The following is a 15,009-nucleotide window of genomic DNA, read 5'->3' as shown; positions in this document are numbered from 1 at the left end:
CTAGCAGTATGGTCTCATAAGTGAATACTTGCTTCCCTGTCAGCAGCCATTGTACCTTCATTTTGTGGGTGGCTTCTACAGCCAGGCTTCATAGTACCTGCGTAGTTTCTGAGGACACTAGTTGAGTTAGTGAAGTCCAGTCATGCACTGGCATAAATGAGCACGCCATTGGCATTTTCAAATGTCCGAATCAATTTGTGGGCATCCTGAAATACAGCCTTGCTAGGGTCTTGAGGATGCTGCATGTTCCACAACTTTGCTTTACTAAGAGGTCTCATTATGAAGGCCCTGAAGTATGAAGTAAGAGGATGAGCAAGAGAAGCAGCTGCAGCTGAGGGTGCAAAGATCAACCTGTTGCCAACTGCAAGAGGCATGCATGCCAATCTCCTGCAGCAATCTTCTCTTGACTACCATATATGGCCAATGTATTCATAGTCATGTCTCCATCTTTCCACTTCTCTCTCTATAAATGACATCCTATGTGACTCTGACCGTGGTAAACTATCCCTCCTCATCCTTCTTGACCTGCCTGCAGCCTATGACACGGTTGACCACACCATCCTCCTCTGACGCCTCTCCTCTGTTGTCCAACTGGGTGGGAGTGTTCTTCCCTGGTTCCATTTCTATCTGTCTATTCATAACTAGAGAATCTCCTGCAATGGTTTCTCTTCCTACTCCTGCACCATTATCTCTGGAGTCCCCCAAGATTCTATCCTTTTTATCATCTACCTGCTGCCCCTCATGACATCATCCGAAGACATGTCGGATGCCACGTGTACGCTGACAATATCCAGGTGTACCTCACCAGCACCTCTCTCGACCCCTCCACTGCCTCTGATTTGTCACTCTGCTTGTCTGACATCCAGTATTGGATGAGCAAAAATTTCCTCCAATTAAATATTGCCAAACCCACCTACTTCCACTTCTGAAACTTCGCCCACTGAGCCCATCACCATCACTGCTGAAATCCTCATTAGCTGAAGACTTGATTTTTAAGATGTTTTCCTCACCAACCTCCCAAGCTCTGCTTAACAAAGAAAAATCCAATTCGTCTAGAGCTTTGCATTCATTTAATGTCCTGCACAACCATCACTCCCAACATTGCCAATTGGCTTCCCACCCCCAACACAGAATCCAAATTCTTCTGATAAGGTTTGGACTTTTAATTTTTGACTTGGTCTGCTTACGGAAGCTGCCTGTCAAGTCTTCTATGAACTGACACCTGTGCCTTTATACATGCCAATAGCATGCCACAGACTAACAATTACCCAAAATTCCCTAGATTCTAGAACGGTCTCAGCAGATTGGAAGGTAGCAAATGTAACCCCGTTGTTCAAGAAAGGAGGGAGAGAGAAAGCAGGGAACTACAGGCCAGTTAGCCTGACACCAGTCATCAGGAAAATGCCAGAATCCATTATTAAGGAAGTGGTAACAGGGTACTTAGAAAATCATCATATGATTAAGGCAGAGTCAACATGGTTTTATGAAAGGTAACTCGTGTTTGACAAATTTATTAGAGTTTATTGAGGATGCACCTAGCAGGGTAGATGAAGGGGAACCAGTGGATGTAGTATATTTGGATTTCCAAAAGGCATTCGATAAGGCGCCACATAAAAGGTTGCTACGCAAGATTTAACATGATTGGCAGAAGAACCAAAGAGGACATGAAAACAACCTTTTTTACTCAGCGAGTGGTTAGGATCTGGAATGCAATGCCTGAAAGGGTGGTGGAGGCAGACTCGATCACGGCTTTCAAAAGGGAGCTGGATAAGTACCTGAAGGAAAAATATTTGCAGGGCTATGGGGAAAGGGCAGGGGAGTGGGACTAGCTGAAGTGCTCTTGCAGAGAGCTGGGATGGGCCGAATGACCTCCTTCTGTGCTGTAGCCATTCTATGATTCTAAGATAAGGACTCGTGGGGTTGGGGGTAATATATTAGAGGATTGGTTAACACAGAAAACAGAGTAGGGATAAAGGGGTCATTTTCAGGTTGGCAGACTATAACTAGTGGGTTGCCACATGGGCCTGGGCCTCTGCTATTTACAATCTATATTAATGACTTAGATGAAAGAACCGAGTATAATGTATCCAAGTTTGCTGATGATACAAAGCTAAGTGGGAAAGTAAGCTGTGAGGCAGACACAAAGAGCCTGCAAAAGGATATAGACAGGTTAAATGAGTGGGCAATAAGGTGGCAGAAGGAGTATAATGTGGGGAAATGTGAGATTATTCACTTTGGTAGGAAGAATAGAGAAACAGAATTTTTTTAGATAGTGAGAAACTATTAAATGTTGGTGCTCTGAGAGATTTAGGTGTCCTCATACAGGAAACAGAGTTGGCATGCAGGTACAGCAAGCAATTAGGAAGGCAAATGGCATGTTGGCTTTTTTTAAAATTATGTTGGCCTTTATTGCAAGGGGGTTGGAGTACAAGAGTAAGGAGGTCATGCTACAATTGTACAGGGCTTTGGTGAGACCACACCTGGAGTACTATTCACAGTTTTGGTCTCCTTATCTGGGAAAGGATATACTTGCCTTAGAGGCGGCACAACAAAGGTTCACTAGATTGACTCCTGGCATGAGGGGGTTGTCTTGTGAAGAGAGATTGTGTAGAATGGGCCTATGCTCTCTGGAGTTGTGAAGAATGAGAGGTGATCTCATTGAAACATATAAGATTCTGAGGAGGATTGATAGGGTAGATGCTGAGATGTTTCCCCTGGTTGGAGAGTCTAGAACTAGGGGCATCATCTCAGAATAAGGGATCAGCCATTTAAGACTGAGATGAGGAATTTCTTCACTGAGGGTTGTGATTCTTTGGAATTCTCTGCCCCAAAGGGCTGTGAATGCTGAGTCTTTGAGTATAGTCAAGGCTGAGATAGGTAGAATTTTTTGTCTCTAGGGGAATCGAGGGATATGGAGATCGGGCAGGAAAGTGGAGTAGAGGTCGAAGATCAGCCATGATCTTATTGAATGGCAGAACAGGCTTGAGGAGCCTTATGACCTACTCCTGCTCCGAATTCTTATGTCAAGTTATGGTACAACACACCCGGATGTGGCATGGGATGCTCTCCACATTCTCCTGTTTTCTCCAAAAGGTGATAATTACCACACTCCGACCATTACAGTAAGGCTGAAACGAATAGATTTATTTACATTTATAATATGATTGGACCAAGAACAAGGCATTTCTGCCAACTGGGCTCCAATCTTCATTTTGACATTTTGTAGCGAAAGGCTGCATCTATTTTATCTCGTTATTTCAACACTATGACAACTGAAATTTTCTCAATTTGACACAGGCGGAAAACTTTCTTCTTGTTTTCAAACCTCTCCATAGTCTTCATCTACCCTGTTGCTGCAATCTTCTCCAGCCCTACATCACAGCACGCACCATCTGCTCTACTACATTTCAACCATCAACAGCGAAGCATTTAGAAAGCTTGGCCCTGGAATTATTTTCCTACACCTTTCTACCTTCCATTTCTCTCTCCCAAAACCTCTGCAAAATTTAACACTCAGCCTAATTTTTCTACTACTTTTTCCTGATAACCTACCCTTCTGCCTTGGGACACTTTGTCATGCCAAAGGCATGAAATGATGTTTACCTTTTAATTCTGATTTAGACATGATGCAGCCATTGTCAACCATGCTTTTAGCTGCCTAGTTCTGGAATTCCCTCCATAACCCTCTCTGCTTCTGTACCTCTCTCTCCTTCTTTAAGACAATCCTTAAAACCTACCTCTCTGACCCAAACTTTTGGTCACCTGTCCTAATACTGCTTTATGTGGCTTGGTGTCTTTGTTTGATAATGCTCGTGTGAAGTGCCTTGGGGCGGTTTACTATGTTAAAGGTGCTATAGAAATTAAAGTTGTTGTATAAAGTCTCTTTGCTGTGCGCAACAAACCCTGGACACAGTTCATGCGAACATGTGAAAGCACCTTCCATGCCTTACCAAGGCAATGTCTGCAAACATAACAACTTTAGTGAAACCATACGGTGTGCCCATCTGCTGTTTGCTTTAATAATGCTTCCCTTTGGTACCAATATCTGATATATGCACTCTTAGACCTAGTCCCGTGCTTCTCATAGATTTTCTCTCAGTTGCAGGGCTGCATGAGGCAGCTGTGTGCTTTATTGCAATAGGATCCTAGGCTCACAGCTTCTAGGCATTGAGATAGACCTGTTGCAGGCTGCACCTCATGTAACCAGTCACCAAACCAGAAGAGAGAATCCTCTCCAATCCACCGCTCATGCCTCTTATGAGAGCAGTTTGAGCATCCATGGGAAAAGTACAGACTGATTTTAGGGCTTCTATTGCAGATGTCCCTGAAGCTGCTGCATGCTCCATAGTAGAATGCAGTGTTGTGAAACTGCCCTCCAATATATGGTGCATGTTGATAGTGGACTCCTCCACAAATGTCACCAGCTGCAGCTCTTTATGCCTGCACCAACGCTTGATACTCTGCCAGTATTATTCTTTTGAAAGCCTATGATCTAGGTCTCCAGGCTTTTCAGCCAAGAGGTGACTCATTCTGACTTCTAGTCAGTAGCTGATGGTATATGCATGCCATTAGTTGCGCACATTCCTGCCATGACCTTGAAGCAGGTGCCCAATACAGCATGGTCACTTATCTGCAGGAAAGCAGACCTAATGGAATAGAGATCAGTGAAACCCTCATGGTTGTCTGCAACCAGTCACCACACAAGAGACAACCCTGTTCAATCTCATTCCAGATGTACCAACAACTGCTACGCCTGCTCACTTGCGCTCTGTGCATCCCTAGAGCACTGTTTTCTGATTCACCTACAGACAGCAACAACTACAAAAAGGGAGTATGAAAAGAAACTTGCAAGGAATATCAAAATCAACACTTTTTTACAATTGTATTATAATACAATTAAAGAGGGTGGTCAGTTAGCAATGTTGGCCCCTTGAAAACTGATCGGTGATATTGTCAATGAAAATGAGGAAATGACAGACATGTTGAATAATTACTTTTACGTCAGTATTTATAGTAGAGGAAGAGGTCAGTATGCCAGAAATCCCAAGAAATCAGGGACAGGACCAGATGGTTTCCATCCCAGGGTTTTAAAGGAAGTAGGTGAGCATATTGCAGATGCCCTAACTATAATCTTCCAAAGTTCTCTCGATTCAGGAACTGTTCCTTTAGATTGGAAAATTGTGCATGTCACTCAGCTATTTAAGCACGGTGAGAGAGGGTAACAAGGGTATTAGACTCGTTCATCTAACATCTATTGTTGGGAAATTACTAGTGTCAATAATTAGGGTGACTGAACACCATTAAAATTTTCAGCCGATCAGCGCGCCAGCATGGATTTATAAAGGGTAGGTCATGGCTGATGAACCTGATTGAATTTTTTGAAGAGGTGACTAAAGTAGTTACGGGGAATGTTTATGAATGTTATTTATATGAACTTCCAGAAGGCATTTGATAAAGTCCCTCAAACGAGACTGTTAGCTAAAGTTGAAGCCCATGGAATTAAAGGCAAATTACTGACCTGGTTAGGAAATTGGCTGAGTGGCAGGAGACTGAGTGTAGGGATAATGGACAGGTACTCGCATTGACAGGATGTGACTCCCGCAAGGATCTGTGTTGGGGCCTCAACTATTCACTGTATTTATTAACGACTTAGATGATGAGAAAGAAAGCCACATATCCAAATTTGACGATAATGACAAAGATAGGCTGCATTGTAAGCAATGTAGATGGAAGCATAAAATTACAGAGATATTGATAGATTAAGCGAATGGGCAGAACTGTGGCAAATGGATTTCAATGTAGGGAAATGTGAGGTCATCTGCTTTGGACCTAATAAGTGAATAGAACCGGGTACTTTCTAAGTGGTGTAAAGCTAAAAACAGTGGAGGTCCAAAGAGACTCGAGTGTCCAGGTACATAGATCATTAAAATGTCAAATGATACAGAAAATAATCAAAAAGCTAATGGAATGCTAGCCTTTATATCTAGAGGATTGGAATACAAGGGGGTAGAAGTCATGCTTCAGCTATACAAAGCTCTGATTAGACCACACCGGGAGTACTGTGAGCAGTTCTGGGCACCACAGCTTAGGAAGGATATATTGGCCTTGGAGGGAGTGCAGTGTAGGTTTACCAGAATGATACCTGGACTCCAAGGGTTAAATTATGAGGAGAGATTACACAAACTAGGGTTGTATTCCCTGGAATTTAGACGGTTAAGAGTTTGAGCGAAGTTTTCAAGATATTAAGGGAAACAGATAGGGTAGATAGAGAGAAACTATTTCCGCTGGTTGGTGAGTCTAGGACTAGGGGGCATAGTCTAAAAATTAGAGCCAGACCTTTCAGGAGAGAAATTAAGAAACACTTCGACACACAAAGGGCGGTAGAAGTTTGGAACTCTCGCAAACAGCAATTGATGCTAGATCAATTAATTTTAAATCTGAGATTGATTTTTGTTAACCAAAGGTATTAAGGAATATGGGGCAAAGGTGATAAATATGGAGTTAGGTCGCAGATCAGCCGTGATCTCATTGAATGGCGGAACAGGCTTGAGGGGCTAAATGTCCGACACCTGTTCCTGTGTTCCTACCATCTAGCTCCCCAGATGTGGATGTCTGAGCTGGTGATTGGGGTGGATAGTGTGTGGTGGCGACTGTTATGAAGTGGTGGCAGTGTTGTTTGCACTCTGGCACCCATGTTGTCTTTCTCTAGCACATGAAGAAAGAATTCGTAGAAAAAGAAGCAAAATGTTGTTAAACACTCAGCTGCCATGTGGCCTCATACTTCCTTTTATCTGACACCCTTTTTGGCCTCCATCCCCTGGATTTTTGAGTACTGTCCCCTCATAAGAGGCAAGATGTTAGAGATTTGGGATGCCTCTTCCTGTTATGGTTTCCTTGTCTTTGAAAAGGAAAGCAAAAAGGGCCAAATCACTTTCTATTACCATGATATGCAGTCCATATTGAACAGAAGTATCCCCCAGAAAGTAACATCCAGGCCAAGAAAGAAAAGAAATACCCCATGGACTCCCAGGTGAAAACTATACAAGTCTTAGTGAGTTTGGTCTTTTTTTTAAACTGGTAGTAGTAATGAAAATAATACTACTAACATTTGTATACCACGTTAACTTGTCAAAACATCTCTAAGTTCTTCACACAATGAATCATTTCTATAGTGCAGTGAGTGATACGTAGGCAAAAGTGGCGGTCATTCTATGCCAACAAGCATCCCACAAACAACAATGACTAGTAAATCTATATTGTGATACTATTGGTTAAAAGAGGAATGCCAGCCAGTGCACCAGGAGTGCCCTTTATCTTTGAACATTGCCATGACATGCTTAACATCCACCTGAAGCATCAAAACAGGATGACAAGACCTTGGTTTAACCATTCATCCAATAGACATCACCTCTGAAGTAATGCACTGACTCGCCAACCTAGATTATAAATTCAGATTCTGGTAACAACCTCAAACATTCCAGTCAAAATAAATCTACAAGGGACCACTCAGTCCATAATGCATGTGATGACATATACATGTAAAACAGGCAGTTACATATCATGCAAGGAATTTTGTAGGATGAAAGTATGTAAGAATCTGAGGAGGTGAAGGTGTAAAGGGCACTGCGGTAACTCGTGTTATTGATGGTAAACAGTTCCAAGAACTTTAAGACAGCATGAGGGGGAGATCATTGTACATGGCAGACATGTCCAGTTTAATGTATTCTTAATGGTGTGGCTGGCTCCTCTTTCCTTCCCTGGTCTTTTAAGGTCATTCAAACTATTTTATGCACCAAATGCCCACTTGGGTTGGTGAGTTTGCACTCGCTGCACATGGCCGCCCTGTTCCATTGCCCCATGGCAGCTTTATTTTAGCACCTGCATTGCTTGATGCCAAACAGGGTGTTTCTCATCTGCCTAACTTCCTCCACAGCTGCCTCTGAGAACCTGAGACGCTCTGCCCTCCTGCTGACCTAATGAGACATTTTTTCAAATCTGGTTTCTTCAGTGTACCAAAAATGACAACTATGAAAGATCAGTGTTCAAGAAGCTAGATTCATGCTCTGCCCTATTATGCCCGATTCAAAAATAAGGCGCTATATTTTTGAGGTTTATTTTCAATATAACCATTCTTGTTAACAGTTTTTATTATTATACAGTTATAGAGCCATGGTTTTATGCATTAAAAAAAATTCTCCTAAATATATAAGTATTTTTGAGCTACTCCCTTGTGGATTTATTTTGACTGGAATGTTTGAGGTTGTTACCAGAATCTGAATTTATAATCTAGGTTGGCGAGTCAGTGCATTACTTCGGAGGTGATGTCTATTGGATGAATGGTTAAACCAAGGTCTTGTCATCCTGTTTTGATGCTCCAGGTGGATGTTAAGCATGTCATGGCAATATTCAAAGATAAAGGGCACTCCTGGTGCACTGGCTGGCATTCCTCTTTTAACCAATAGTATCACAATACAGATTTACTAGTCATTGTTGTTTGTGGGATGCTTGTTGGTGTAGAATGACCGCCACTTTTGCCTACGTATCACTCATTGCACTATAGAAATGATTCATTGTGTGAAGAACTTAGAGATGTTTTGACAAGTTAATGTGGTATACAAATGTTAGTAGTATTATTTTCATTACTACTACCAGTTTAAAAAAAAAAGACCAAACTCACTAAGACTTCTTGTATAGTTTTCACCTGGGAGTCCATGGGGTATTTCTTTTCTTTCTTGGCCTGGATGTTACTTTCTGGGGGATACTTCTGTTCAATATGCATATCTGCCACACATGCTACACTGATGTCCTTGAATCTCATTTAATAGCTACAAGCTGAAACTGTAAATTGCTAGTACTTTAATTCAGTTTTTTTACATTTTGCAATGCAATAATAGTAATGTTAGAGAGCATTAAAGCTTCTCAGAATTCATCCAATGATGCATTTCCAATGATAGAGGTCCATCCATCTGCCTTCTCGTGGATGAAAAAGATCCCACTGCAGTGTCCTGGCCAATATTTATCACTAAAACTGATTATCTGGTCATTTATCTCATTGCTGTTTTGTAGGACCTTGCTGTGTGCAAATTGGCTGCTGTGTGACTCTATTATAACACTGACTACACTTCAAAAGTACTTCACTGGTTGTGAAGTGCTTTGAGAAGTCCTGAAGTTATGAAAGGGCTTAGAAAATGCAAGTTTGTTTGTTCTTATACAGACAATCTTGATTCATCTGTACCTCTATTGAAGTGCTGACCCTTCTCCCCTGCCTCCGAAGTATTATGGAAACAATCAAACCCAGATAGATAGTATTTATTCGCAAAGCTATAAAGTGACAGCACACTGTGAAATTAGCTTTAATCAGGTTATCATGTCACTCCACACTATCATTTTACTGTTTCAAACTTAATATATTGAATTGCAAAATGGGGGAAATTGATATCTTGGACAGAGATTGTAAACTAAAAAATATCGCTGACATTTGATGGATAGATGCAGATTGATAGGTCAGAGTTCATTTTTAATACAACAAAGTTCATGTATGATGGATTCACTGCAGAATAACACTTGCATTGAAAATGGGTAACAGATGTATTGAACCACTGGATAGATAAAAGTGGACAAAATATTTTTTCTTTCCACGCCCAGGAAAAGTATAATTATACTGTGAATGTTAGTGAGCTAATGAAGTTGGTTTACCTTTTGCTTTACAGTCCAAAGACCAATCAGAATGGATAAAGTTAGTTCACTGTAGGAAAAAAGCGATTCGTGATTTCCATTTACTTTTAGTAATGTTTAAAAATGTGTGTGTTGTTTCTCATTGGGTAAAAATACTTTCTTAGGTGTGCCTGTGCTGAACCATCTAATCCTTCCAATAACACTCTGGATATCTGGTATCGAAAAAATATATCTTCAGATAATGTGCCATGGAGGAATCTCACCGTTTCAGTGAGTATTGTGTTTAGATAAGGAAAACCTCAACATGTTAATTGTAAAATATATTTTGAGATTTGAACTTAAGACAATGCTAGATGTTCTAGTTATTAACACGTCAGTCGGTGGTAAATATAGCCCATTAACTTGTACAGAATGAGGCAAGCTAATTCTGTGCCTGGGTGGGCTTCACTAACCTTATGATGTACAATGTAGTGTCAGTTTTGTTGAGCACATGGAAGGAGCAAATGGTTTGTAAGTTAGTCATTCAGATACTGTTTTTCAAGTTAATGTTGATCCTAAATGTGATATCTTTGAATGTTCAGATCTGTTACCTCTGCCACCATATTTTTGCATGTAATTTCTCAAAGTATACATTTTGCTCCTACTAAACATAAAGAATTTCACTGCTGTGAAATTGATAGCTTTTATTCTATTTTGGACATCCATCATCTGGTAAGTAATCGTTGGTGAGGTATAGAGCAGGCAGAGTAAAGCTCCCTTTTTCTGCCCAAATAGTGTAGATTAATTCCCATCTCCGAGAAATAAATCATACTGTATCGAAGTGGATGTTTCCATTCTTCGTTTTTCAACCTTCCCATAATTTGGACATCACTCCGTTTAATTGGCATAGGATGGGAGAGGTACAAATCGTGGAAATCGCCTAGGAACGTTGTCCCTTTAAGAAAATCTTGATCTTGTCTGGCCCCAAATTTTAACAATACTTGGAAATTTTTGCAGGGTCTACGAGGGCTCTTGGACTAATTTGTGCCTTGTTTTTAATTTTCTTTCTATATTTATGGTTGTTGTTTGATGGTACAATCCTACATAGTGCCATGGAGCCGTTCTGATTGCGGCTTGCAGGGATTATTAGTGGAAATTCAATTTACTTCAAAGTAGATGTCAAGTAGTAATTGGGAGTGTTTGACCAAGTGTCTCTTGATGGATGCACCAGTTGATTCCTATTCTACAGTGGCTTGTTTGAAGGAAACATTGAAGCCTCGATTTTAACAGCCCTGAAGAGGCCGGTTTGGAGGCGGATCTGTAGCGAAATCAGAAAAAATGGCTTCAGACTGCCAACCTGTCCCCACCCGATTTTCAGGAGTGTCTGTTCAGCCACTCCCAAACTGACCCAACTGGAACCAGTGGGACAGGTAGTTAAAGCAGTTAAGAGTCTGTTAACTGCCTTGCTAATCCTATTTTGATAGTGGTTTCCCATTTTCGTGCTTCTGGCTCCTGTTTCCCGAAACAGACCAGGTTCAAGGAGACGAGTTGCTGGAGGACATGATTTGTATTCATTGGTGGAGCACTTTAAAAGCACCCCTGAAACATGGCTGACATTCAAATGCAACAACTTTGCTGTTGTTAGGTATAGGATAAGATTTTGCACATCTACTGACCTTGTGACTGTTCAAGCTGACGCCCATCTGCAGTGTGACCTGAATGGAACAATTTCAGGCCACTTCGACTGCGCTTGCAAGCTTGTTGCCTCAAATGAAATCTATAGCAAGGGGATGGGAAAAATTTATGTCCTCTCATCCTGGTCCTCATAATCGGAGGAGCAGCAGCCGCATGGCTCAGCGCTGATCTTCCTGGAAAGAGGACGACGAAGGGCGCCTTGCATGCCCTGTTGTGACCAATGCAGTATCCCTCCAGTTCACTGCTGCCTGTCAAGCAGCGTATGCACACTGCAATGCCACATTCACATAAGCTTACTCTTCAGCCATAGGTGGCTACCATATGGCTCTGTAATTGTAGTTGACAATTGTCCAACGTCCTACATCTCTGCTATAACCGGTTATTTCCTATCACCAATTACCACCCCATCAGCCTACTCTCAATCATCAGCAAAGTGATGGAAGGAGTCATCGACAGTGCTATCAAGCGGCACTTACTCACCAATAACCTGCTCACTGATGCCCAGTTTGGGTTCCGCCAAGACCACTCGGCTCCTGACCTCGTTACAGCCTTGGTCCAAACATGGAAAAAGGAGTTGAATTCCAGATGTGAGATGAGGGTGACTGCCCTTGACATCAAGGCAGTATTTGACTGAGTGTGGCATCAAGGAGCCCTAGTAAAACTGAAGTCAATGGGAATCGGGAAAAACGCTCCACTGGCTGGAGTCATACCTAGCACAAAGGAAAATGTTTGTGGTGATTGAAGGTCAATCATCACAGCCCCAGAACATTGCTGCAGGAGTTCCTCAGGGCAGTGTCCTAGTCCCAACCATCTTCAGCTGCTTCATTAATGACCTTCCCTCCAACATAAGGTCAGAAATGGGGATGTTCGCTGATGACTGCACAGTGTTCAGCGCCATTCACAACTCCTCAGATAATGAAGCAGTCCATTCCCGCATGCAACAAGACCTGGACGACGTTCAGGCTTGGGCTGATAAGTGGCAGGTAACATTTGCGCCACAGAAGTGCCAGGCAATGACTATCTCCAACAAGCGAGAGTCTAACCACCGCCCCTTGACATTCTATGTCATTACTATCGTCGAATCCCCCACCATCAACATGCTGGGGTCACCATTGACCAGAAACTTAACTGGACCAGCCACATAAATACTGTGGCAACAAGAGCAGGTCAGAGACTAGGTATTATGCGGCAAGTGTCTCACCTCCTGACTCCCCAAAGCCTTTCCACCATCTACAAGGCACAAGTAAGGAGTGTGATGGAATACTCTCCGCTTGCCTGGATGAGTGCAGCTCCAACAACACTCAAGAAGCTCGACACCATCCAGGACAAAGCAGCCCGTTTGATTGGCACCCCATCCACCACCTTAAACATTCACTCCCTCCACCACCAGCGTACTGTGGCTGCAGTGTGTACCATCTACAAGATGCACTGCAGCAACTCGCCAAGGCTTCTTCGGCAGCACCTTCCAAACCCGCGACCTCTTCCACCTAGAAGGACAAGAGCAGCAGGCGCATGGGAACACCACCACCTCCAAGTCACACACCATCCTAACTTAAAAGTATATCGCCGATTCTTCATCGTCGTTGGCTCAAAATCCTGGAACTCCCTACCTAACAGCACTGTGGGAGTACCTTCACATGGACTGCAGCGGTTCAAGAAGGCGGCTCACCACCACCTTCTCGAGGGCATCTAGGGATGGGCAATAAATGCTGACCTTGCCAGCGACGCCCAGATCCCATAAGCGAATTAAAAAAAAACTTTCACTGTCAGCATTACAAAAGCAATCGTCCTCAGCCCTCAATGCACTTTTGCCATTTCCCAGAACACACAGGCTACACAATCAACTGTTTGCCATAATTTTTCTTTACCGCATGACAAAAGGATCATAAACCAAGAACAGTCATTAAAAAAAAGACAAAACACCCATGTGAGTCCTCTTGTGACTATATGTGCTTAATCTTTCTCTTACGCGTGCTCCTGCGTGGTTCTTCCCCTGTGACTTCAGCAGATGTAGAGGCACGTTGACGACTAGGATGCTGCGCCTGCTTACACGCCTTTGGCGGACGTTGTCTGGGTTTGGGAGCCTGGGAGGACTCTTCAACAGTCTGCTCTTTCACAGTCTACTCTTCCTGCGGCTGTGCAGGGGCTGAAACGACCATCTCAGTTGGCTCCGCAAGGTGGGTCTTTGACCGAGGGCTCCGGTTGTGTGAGTGCTTTGAGAGGAGCCCACACTTCCTTGTGTCCTGCCAACAAAACCCCTCTCATGGGTCAGCTGCACCTCAGTGCTAGCAAGTGGCTGGAGAGCACCTTGCTGCACATCAGGGGGGCCATGAGGACCCGTATCTGCACTGGCAGTCATCATCACAAGGACGTCCATGAAGCTCTGGTGTCTCTGCTCAGTAGCTGCCCATCTCTCTTCCAGAGATGACAATCTATTTTGAACAGTCACCATGTTTTCCTGACTCTGGCAGCTTATTTCCTCCACGGAGGTAGCCATCCTTTCCACAGAGGTTGCCGGCCTATCCATGGTGGTGCGTTCATGCGCCATTGCCTCCACCACGGCAGTGCTGATGTTAGAGATGAGCTCCTCCATTCTATCAACACTTGCAGTAACCCTGGAGGCAAACCCTTCTAGAGACTCCTACACTTGTTCCTGTATTTCCCGAGTCGCTTGTTTTTTGGATGGCCCCAGAGGCACAGCGTCTGCATGCAGCTCAGCAGAGCTAGGAGATTGTTGCAACCTCCGCCGAGGACTCGCCACTGCTGTCGCTGTCTCCATCATCTGCCATTGCTCACTTGTGCGCTGTGATAGACCAGGCAGCAACACTATTCTAACTCGCGAGGGCCCCACCGAGGTGTGCGTTGCTGCGCTGGTGCTGGGTGCGCTGAGTCCTGGTGACGCTGCTCCCTCAGAGGCTTCAGGTTCCTCTGAGGAGTAGCCTGGCTCTTCGTCCTGGATCGTGGGGAGGAGGACGCTCTATGGTCCTGTGGGAGAGTAGAGGCTTGAATTAGACATCTGATATTGATGTAGTAGACACATCCTTCTGAGCAGATGATACAACGCGATTCTTTATGAACATCATATGCCATTGCAGTCAATCACTAAATGTCAATGAGGGGGATGAAACTCTATTATGTCACCAGCTTCCTCTAGTGTGCCCGTCTCTCCATCGCCCACTTCCAGATCCTCGCCACCTCCAACAATTTCGTGTGCAGCCTCCTCAGCACTTGTCGAGGTTGCTAGGGTTGGTGTACCTCCCCCAGTCAGTGCGCTCTCCCTCTTCTTGTGGGCTATCTTTTCCTGCAAGGAGGGACACAAGCGGAGTTTCAACCACAGTGATGGAGTGAGTGTGAAGAATCCCTACCATAGAAGCTTTGAAGGAGACTAAGATGGGTTGAGGTGCCAAGAGGAAGCTAGCTCCCTGTGCGTTGTTAGTTATTGTCACTGCATAACAGTGAGAGCGAGTCTAAGGGGTCCATAGACAGGATGCTGATGTGATTCAGTACAGAGACAGGGATGGATAGGTATGGGTGCAAGGGAAGTAAGGTTAAAGTGGTATGTGGAGGAGCAGGCTTACAGCGCAGAGTGCTGGTGATGAGAAAAGAAGGAAAGCAGATTCAAGGTAAGTGTGATGGGATATTCACTTTTGATGTTCGGAC

General features: G+C 43.6%; 1 protein-coding gene across 11 annotated transcripts in view; it reads left to right on the top strand.

The window, feature by feature from the left end:
* Positions 1-15,009, top strand: part of LOC147117517 (sodium bicarbonate cotransporter 3-like) — a 288,206-nt gene that overhangs the window by 223,149 nt on the left and 50,048 nt on the right. For all 11 annotated transcript variants that reach the window (XM_085988558.1, XM_085988561.1, XM_085988562.1 and 8 more), the window contains one exon: positions 9,840-9,945. In XM_085988558.1, the coding sequence (XP_085844684.1) occupies positions 9,840-9,945 (106 nt within the window). The remainder of the gene's footprint in view (positions 1-9,839; positions 9,946-15,009) is intronic.

This window comes from Somniosus microcephalus, chromosome 5, assembly GCF_052327205.1.
Source record: "Somniosus microcephalus isolate GS21.2 chromosome 5, FLI_Smic_1.0, whole genome shotgun sequence".
Classification (NCBI taxonomy): Eukaryota; Metazoa; Chordata; class Chondrichthyes; order Squaliformes; family Somniosidae; genus Somniosus; species Somniosus microcephalus.
The sequence above is the reverse complement of the archived record's forward strand: the minus strand, read 5'-3'. Positions and strand labels throughout refer to the sequence as shown.